Genomic DNA, 9,048 nt, shown 5'->3' with positions numbered 1-9,048 from the left:
AGGGGTCTAGAAAAAGGTAGAAGCGACAAGACGCGGACGTTATGACGTGCATGAAACCAAAGTAGGACAATCAGTTTAAAATATGGCACAGTCGCAACACCTTAATAAATATTTTACAAATTTAGAAAGATGAGGGCTAGTGAATTTTTTTTGAACTAATTATATGAGTATAAAAAATCAAGACAAAAAGATATTTGCTTTGTTGATTGACCTTGGTGGGTTATCCAAAGTGTTGATAGTTTTCTGGGGAACACTCTTGATGCATTAATTTGTTCGAAGTGGCTATTCTTACAACATATTGTAAAACTAGCCTCTGAAGCTATTCTTACAAGCACCACTCAAGCAAGACGTTGTTTACTCGAGCAAGACCTTAATGCGCTCAGGCGTTTCATCCGACGACGCTCATACGTAATTTCGCGCGCATGCGTATTGGCTTGTGCTGCACACTTGATCGTAGAGTGAACCGCGGTAGTTGCTGATTTTGCTGATCGAAACTACACGTCAATGAATCCATCGTCATCATGATTACGAAGGGAGCATTATATTACAGTTTTGAGACACTTTCTTCGGCTATTAAGCAATGGGAAAAAGAAAACTTTGTCAATGTTTATGTGAGAAATTCCATAACAATTGAACGCGCAAAACGACGTCTAGCACTTACATCCACAAAAACCTGGAATGAACAGTTGAAGTATCGTACAATACAGTATGCTTGTGTGCATGGAGGAAGAACACCCAAATCATGTAGTCAAGGAAAATAACCAAATCAAAGGTAAGTAATGATGGTTTTGTCCTTGGTGCCCATAGGTTGAGCTACTCATGTAGCCTATATGCATAAGTTTTGCTAATAGATTGAGTTTTGCATAAGTGCAAATTGCCTACATTCCTTATGAATGCTAAGAACTTAGCAAAATGCATATATTCTGCTGAACCATTCCCGCATGCTGTCTATTGTAATAAGTTTTGCTAATAGATTGAGTTTTGCATAAGTGCAAATTGCCTACATTCCTTATGAATGCTTAGAACTTAGCAAAATGCATATATTCTGCTGAACCATTCCCGCATGCTGTCTATTGTAATTTCCATTGAATTGTCATGCCCAGAATTATTCCTAAGTTGCATTGAATTACCCATTAGTTTTGTCAATTTACCCATATGTTACGTCGAATTGCTCATCAGCACAATTCGTCGAATTACCCGTAAGTCTCATGAAATTATCCATAAAGACATGCCTTATGGGTACTTCAACGCAGCTTTTTGGCAATTTGACGTCACTTATGGGTAAATCGACTAGATTTATGAGAATGCTCGGCTGAACTTGTGGTAATTCAACGTGACTTTATGGGTAATTCAGGTGGGCTTATAGGTAATTGGATGCAACTTATGGGCAATTTGACATGACTTGCAGGTAGGCTACTTTAACGTGAGTTATGGCTAATTTAGGTGTACTTATGGGTGATTCAACACGGCCTATGTCACCTCATCTTTGTTGTTTTTCAGTACTTTTATCAAAGGTTGTCCATTTGGAATCAAAGTAAATGCAACGTCAGATGGAAAAGCGCTATGCATCACTGAGATTAGTAATGTCAATGATCATAATCATGATTTCAATGAAGTAAGTGGAAATAACCCTTTGTAGTAGTCATAGCCTTTGAGCTATGGTCACACTAGCCCTGTATATGATAAGGAGGCTTTCATCAGAAATTATGTGAAGGATAAAAAAGAGCAATAACATTAGGGGGGGGGGGGTTAATCGGCTTTTTTTTCAAATTCAATTTTAACCCAGGTTTTAGGATACAACAGTACATTCTAAGACCACTAGTAAAAAAAATTGAAATTTCCGTCCAAAACCCCCTTTATCCAAAAAATTACTTTTCGTGTATAATTGCATTTTGATTATGACACTTGAAGTTCAAATATTGTTTGCTACTGTACTAAAACACGTTAAGAATGTTGCAAGACAGTTTTTCTGATCTTGACTTCATCGTAAGACACGGTAAAGTGGTCATTTCACTTTGCGCGCATGACTACGCACATGCTGAATATGACCAGTTTGTGCGAAACTGGTCATATTCAAGCCGCCGATTCACCAAACCTGGTGATCTTGCCCATCTCTGTGGGTTGGACACCTGTCAAAAGATATGTCATTTTCTTGACTATGTGCATATAAATTATTTTTCAGAATGCATTTAATTTGATGCCTAAACAACGAAGATTAAATGAAACAGAAAGCAGTGTGATCGGAGAAATGCTTGCCACCAAAGCAAATAAAAAGTTGGTACAAAAGCACATTGCAGCTTCTACAGGAAAAACAGTTATTCTTAAAGATCTGCATAATATTGCCGCAAAACAGAGACCTTTGTATGAAAACACCTATGATGAACTTATTAATGAAATGAACAAAGAAAAAGGTTAGTCGACAGACAAAACTTTTTTGTCTGTTATACAGTACAAGATATGTTCATGCTAAATAGTAGAGATGACTTTCTAATTTCTATGTGCAGTATGATAAGTAGAGATAGAATGAGCTCCGGTTCCGGTCAAATTCTGGCTCCGTACTGGAGGTGATGTGACTCCGGCCTAGAGCCGGATGTGTGTGTGCAAGCTGTGGTCAGGGTCATGACCTTGGAAAAATCTAATTTTTTGCATCATTGTAGTACTGCAGCAATGCAAGAATAGGCTACCAGGTTGCCTGTAACATTGGTCAACACCGTAGGCGTATTTGCAATCTACAGGTCGCTGCTGCAGATTGAGTGTCACATGATATTGTGAGCATTCTTCTTGAACCATTTCAGATATAATGTCAATTAAGCAATTCGCGATTGACCTCTTGCCGTAATGGTTTAGACTGCAGATGAATTATTTCGATGACGTGGGTTCAATCTCACCATTGCCAGTTCAATTTAAAGTGTTGACCGCCTGGTTTACCGGTCAATAGACTCTGTCTACTGCAGCAAACTGCGGATTACCAGTACGCACATCATAGTAGGCTACACAAGAAAAATATCTAATTTTCAGACGTTTTTCTATTCAGAAAACGTTTGTCTAGTATAACCAACACAGAATATTAGCAGTACCCTACAACGTGTGGAAAATTTGCAACATTGAGCTATAAAGGGTCAATTGAGAGTATTTTTTGCTTCATTTTCTTCATAAGAATTCATTCTACTTTCCCAAACTCATGCTCCAAAGATTTTTGTTGCAACATAAGGCGCTATGGGGATTGTAAGATTGAAAGCGGGATCAAGGAATTCAATCAAAGGTCTTCAATATCTTGAAACAATTCTACTTTGAGTGGATAGAAATAGAAAACATTGCTAAATTTGAAATCTACGTAAAAGTTTACTCCTAATGGATCCTTTTAACGGACCCTAAGCATTGCAATGTGGCATCTTTTAGAGAATGGGGTGAGAGTGGTATACAACCGCTCAGTTGGAACATTGATTATATGATGTAAATATTACCAAAGGCCTAAACATCCTTCCTCTGGCCAATAATTAAAATAACATAGAATAGAAAACAAATTTCACTAAAAGTTGATGTTTTTGCTTTTAAATCTGATGGAGTGCCTAATAGGCCTAATTGTTTTGCGCTATTTTAGTCTGGCCCAGGATTGTCAAGATTCTTGCTTTGTAGGGTATACTAATCCTCAGTTTATTTTCATTTTAGGTGCTGCAGTAGATGTGTTTGCAGATGATGACAAACAATTGCAGGCGATATACTTTCAAACGAAAGACATGCGGGAAACCTTTGCGGCATATCCCGAAATGCTGCTGATTGATGCAACCTACAAACTTAATGACTTGAGAATGCCATTATATGTGATGCTGAATGTTGATGGCTTAGGTCAGAGTGAAATTGTGTGTCTGTGGCTTGTAGCCACTGAAGACAAACTGACCATCAGCAAGCTGTTAACTCAGTTTAAACTCCACAATCCAGCTTGGGATAAAGTGGAGGTTGTAATGGCTGACAAAGACATGACAGAGCGGGATGCCATGATGAAAATGCTGCCTACTGCAGAAATTTTAATTTGCTATTTTCATACCCTTCGCACTTTTCGTAGAGAAGTTTCCATGGAAAAATTAGGCATTTCTTCAGCCCAAAGGCAGGTATCACTGGAAATTTTAGGAAAACTGGCAAATGCCAAAAATGAGTCAGCTTATAATTTACTGTATAACCAATTCGTTGACACAGTCCCAATTGCTGTCACAACATATTATAACGATAACTGGCATGCTATTCGACATCAATGGGTGGATGGACTGAGCAACTTGAAAGCTAATTTTTTGAACAGAACTAATAATCGACTGGAATCCATCAATGGAAAGTTGAAAAGTGTCATAACAAGATACTCAGGAATGACCATGTTTTTTAAAGATCTGATGGCATGTATCCAATCTCTTTCCACCGAACGTGACCACAAAGCGTCAAATGCTTTCCTTAAGGTTCCAATTGATGCGATTTCAAGTGTGGCGGAGAGACAATACCAACAGCTACTGACACCATTTGCATATATTCATGTGCAACAACAATTCAAGTTAGCGGAAAAGGTTGTCATGTCAGAGATTTTGAATGATTCTGCCATAGTAAAATCTCGTGTCCATGGGGAATTGGCAGTCACAACAACAGCATGTCCTTGTGGATTCACATCATCAATGCTGCTACCTTGTAGGCATGTCTTAGCAGTTAGAAGGCAGCTCCATATGTCAGAGTACAATCCCAATCTTTGTTCAGAACGGTGGACAATGCAATATTTTCTTAAATCCCATCGCCTGACAAGAAACTCACTGGACAACGGTCCTGCATCCACATTACCAGCTGTTGAGATTCTTAACAAGCCTCAAAGAAGATGTGTTTTATCAGAACAGCAAAAGTATCGCCGTGTTCAAGATATTTCCCAGAAGATTGCGTTAATGATATCTGAACAAGGAATGGATGAATTCCAATACAACCTGGATAATTTACGACAAATTGCAGAGTTCTTGCAGGAAGGAAAGAAATTCCAAGTTGTGAACTTTTTGGGTCAAACTCAGAAAGGTAGGCCTATATGCTAGCACTATTTACTAAATCAGAAAAACTAGCCTACTTTTTCAAATATCTGAAGAGATATGGGTTAGTTACTGCAACTTGCGTCGTGATTTTGCAGTCAATTTTTTTTTGAGCAATGATTTTTATGGCGTTGAGCTATCCAATATGTGGGCTAATATGTACTGCATGCGCAGTTGCGCACTAATTTACGATTATACAAGGTTGCAGATGCTCAGTAATTCTGCTTTTGTGAACAACTGCATGATCCTTTTCAGGCACTAATACTGGAAGTGCTGCTGCAACATCTTCCAGCAATGATCCTGGAATTGTATTTCCTACGGTCTCAAACAGTACTTTACAGCACACACCCTGTGACGTCTTGTCGACCGTTGATACCAGTGCGATTATGATGCAGACTCCGTCCAGTTCTGTTCAGTCTTTTAGAAGTATGCTATTTCTGAAAGCTTCATTTCTGATTAGTTGTTTTTTTTTTCTTGCATTGCATGCTGCGCTTACACTACGTTTCATGTTTCTTAAGATTATAGCACGGTCTGCATTATTTGATAAGTAATGAGTTTATTGGCAGGTGATGCAGCATTGTGCAAATAATCATCGAGAAACACCTAGCAGATTTTGATAGATACTGGATTGGTTGGCATTCGGTAACCACGCCAGAAGCATGTTTTGGCTGCAACAAAATCTTGTTTTCAAAAGGTTAATGTAGATTTGTTGACACCTCAAGTGCTCGCTTCCAACTCAAAATACGGTATATCACAATATCTACTGCCAGTGCACGTATTTACGATTATACGACATTATGTTCCGCCCAGGACCGTAACCTCGTCAGTTTGGCCCCCATTGCAACAGTGCAACACATCCAATAATTGTCCAGTAAAGACTCGTGCGACGCTTCTATTGTTTCTTCATTGCTCAGAGGTGATCCTTTTCAGGCACTGATACTGGAAGTGCTGCTGCAACATCTTCCAGCAATGATCCTGGAATTGCACTTCCTACAGTCTCAAGTAGTAGTTCACAGCACACACCCGGTGACGTCTTGTCGACCGTTGATACCAGTGCGATTATGATGCAGACACCGTCCAGTTCTATTCAGTCTTTTACAAGTATGTGCTGTTTCTGAAACATTCATTTCTGATTAGTTGTTTTTTCTTGCATTGCATAATGCATTATGTTTATTAATTTTTTAATAAAAACGTTGAAATAGTGATGTTTTCTACGTTGTAGCCTATATTCGATTCTCGTTGTGTTTATTAACAGATGATGCAGGATCAATTAAATTTCCACCGAAGATGATGAAACGTGGCAGGCCAAAAGGAGCTGGATTGACAGTCATTGGGTTACCACGCAAGAGACAAAAAAAGAGCGGACCAATTCCATTCAGACTGAAGTCGTCTTTTCAGAAAGAAGCAGGTTTGTTGCATTTATGTTTGTGTGACTTCATTTTTGTTATAGCCTACGTTAGTTTAAAAAACTACACTTTGACTTCTGTGGGTCTGCCTAGCCGATAGGCTACGTCAAAGCGTACGTAGGCTACATCAAACAAAGTCACCCATGGTCATATTTTTCAGCAATACTCAGTTGGTTTGTCGATTCTGAGGTAGTAGAAGAGGTCTTGCGTCCATTCAGCGATCGACTGATCGAAGAAAATGAAATTGAAACGTTGCCCGAAAGAATTCCAATGAAGTGTTTAGATGAAAACATTGCCATTGCTTCTGTGCGAAGACATTTTTCTTTTGACGGTTGGACGTTGATGGAGAACCTACTGACCACTTTGCGAAATAAAGGCCGCTGGTTGTGCATCTCCTGTTATTTAGATCTTGATGCAGGCGACAGCATCATGTGCGACTCGTGTCTGGATTGGCACCATCTGAGATGTCTTGGTAGAACAATGCCGCCAAAAACGAAGTCTTGGTTCTGCAGGAAATGCAACCTTATGGAGAAGTGACATTGAATGTTCAGGTGATACTGCAATCTCGCTTTGTCAATTAAACCAAGGTTATGTAAACCGTGAACTACGAAAAGACTTATTGGCCTTGACGCGTTATGCTTGAAACTTGTAACATTTGATAAAAATCGTTTCTTCAATGGTCCTCACATAAAACGCTAACGATGTGTTCTTGAATGACTAATGAGTCCAATCCTGGCATTAAAAGTTCTGATGCATTTAGGACATTTAACATTCTTTGGGAGAGCTGGCTGAAAGTCATGGACTAGTACAGGTTTGTAATGTAGTTGCTGCAATATACTACGGTCCAACAAGACCTTCAACAGTTCATTAATATTCAACTATTTTACTGTTTCCAACTTAACACAATTAGTATACGTATGTTGAACTCTTTCATAGCAAATGGTGGTACAGAACTTGAAAATAGCAAGTAAAAGGTAGCTCGAAGCTGCAGTTTTTTTTTTGACTGACTCATCAGGAGCTGTCATCAGAATAAAACAAACCTAAATGTGGTGAAGTACTTATAGTAGAAGGAAAGAAGAAAAACTGGAGCTTCAAACTATCAGCTACCTTATACTCGCTAAATCCAGATTTGTTGCATGTGTGTAGTATTTACATTTCTTCACTGTAATCTTAGGCTATGGCATAAATGCTTTGATTTCTTATGGCAAAAAATGGGTGATGAAGATCCATAAGTTTATAACAGTAAAAAATCAATTGTTTATTGTTGAAAGTGGTTGGCTTCAGTTGAAGATGCCATGAGATCCATTGAAGAGTACGAAGCAAAAGCAGGAACGAAGCTTGTTGTTGTTCAGAAACGAGCATACGGTGCCATGTTAATGTTGATTTTTAACATCCTGTCATTGTAATTCACTAGTGTACTAAGTGTTGATATTCATACTACAATAATAAGCCTTTTCTTTGTTGACAAAGATTCTGAAAAGGTTTCTGCAAAGCACAGTGTTTTCACCAAAGTGGAGGTTAGGCATCATAAAAGAGGAAACGGTTTACTAACTGCAAAAAATGCTATAAACATATGTAAATGTGTTCTGTTTCATCAACTTTTCATCTCGTTTCTTAAAGACACTCAGTTTTCAGGTGTAAAAGCTTTGTTGATTCAAAGTAGCCTAGCCTACTTCACTGACCTCTTTTGTATTTTTTCCATCTAGTGTGCCAAATCCATACGCCTATGTGGTGTTATTGATTGGACCAAGTGACATGTCCAGCGGTAACTAAAGGCAGGGTTTGGGTCACAACCAATCTTTTTGAGACAATTTATTTTTTACCATATTCACGTAGTAGGCTTGGTGGTTTTCAATGTTACGTACAGTACCGTATATTATTTCTGTAGGCTACTATCATAAGATGAAAATTTAGTTGATTGTAACTCATCGTAGATGAAGATAATACGATTGTTGCATCGTTGCGGCCAAGGCATTTGCCTCTTGGATGCAACTTACAAGACGTCCAAGTATTCCCTTCCTCTATTTTTTCTTTGCGTCAGAACGAATGTTGGTTACCAGGTTGTTGCTACGTTTATTATCCAAAATGAACAAGCTTCGGACATAGCAGAAGCACTTTCTGTTGTAAAAGGGTGGTCAGAAAACTGGAACCCTTCGTTTTTCATGACCGATAAATGTGAGGCGGAAATCAAGGCCATCGAAAGCGTTTTTTCAAGTTAGTGAATTGCATTAACATTTTCGTTGCTTGTGTGCTGTCTCCATTGCTCATGCATTTGTGTCGTCACTGTTAAGTTGCTACTGTACTTTACCACTCAGTGCCCACGACTTCTTGTTCCGCAGATTGCTACGTGTTACTCTGTGCCTTTCATCGCGAACAAGCCTGGGAAAGGTGGATGAGGAAAAGTGACAATGGCGTTCGCGATGATAAAGCAATTGTGCTGACATACTAGACGCAATGAGGAAAGCAACTACATAGAACAGACTTGTTTGCAATCAAACCAGGCGACAATGAGCGAATGGCAAACGCGATACCCCCCTATTCAGGGATAATATGCGTGTCTGTGACCGCAGGGGACCTGGAGCCGAGTTGTTTTG

At 39.0% G+C, this 9,048-nt stretch overlaps 1 protein-coding gene across 1 annotated transcript; it reads left to right on the top strand.

Annotated features, from left to right (window-relative positions):
• The first annotated feature begins 437 nt into the window (after positions 1-437).
• Positions 438-8,983, top strand: LOC145787838 (zinc finger SWIM domain-containing protein 3-like). Its single transcript, XM_082599673.1, has 8 exons — positions 438-772; positions 1,501-1,615; positions 2,183-2,411; positions 3,670-5,037; positions 5,304-5,474; positions 5,979-6,149; positions 6,304-6,456; positions 6,615-8,983. The coding sequence occupies exons 3-8, from the start codon at positions 2,198-2,200 to the stop codon at positions 6,989-6,991; spliced, it is 2,454 nt and encodes an 817-aa protein (XP_082455799.1). The 5' UTR covers positions 438-772; positions 1,501-1,615; positions 2,183-2,197; the 3' UTR covers positions 6,992-8,983.
• Positions 8,984-9,048: the final 65 nt, after the last annotated feature.

This window comes from Aplidium turbinatum, chromosome 18 (genome assembly GCF_918807975.1).
Source record: "Aplidium turbinatum chromosome 18, kaAplTurb1.1, whole genome shotgun sequence".
In the NCBI taxonomy this organism is placed as follows: domain Eukaryota; kingdom Metazoa; phylum Chordata; class Ascidiacea; order Aplousobranchia; family Polyclinidae; genus Aplidium; species Aplidium turbinatum.
This window is presented reverse-complemented; position numbering and strand designations above follow the sequence as displayed.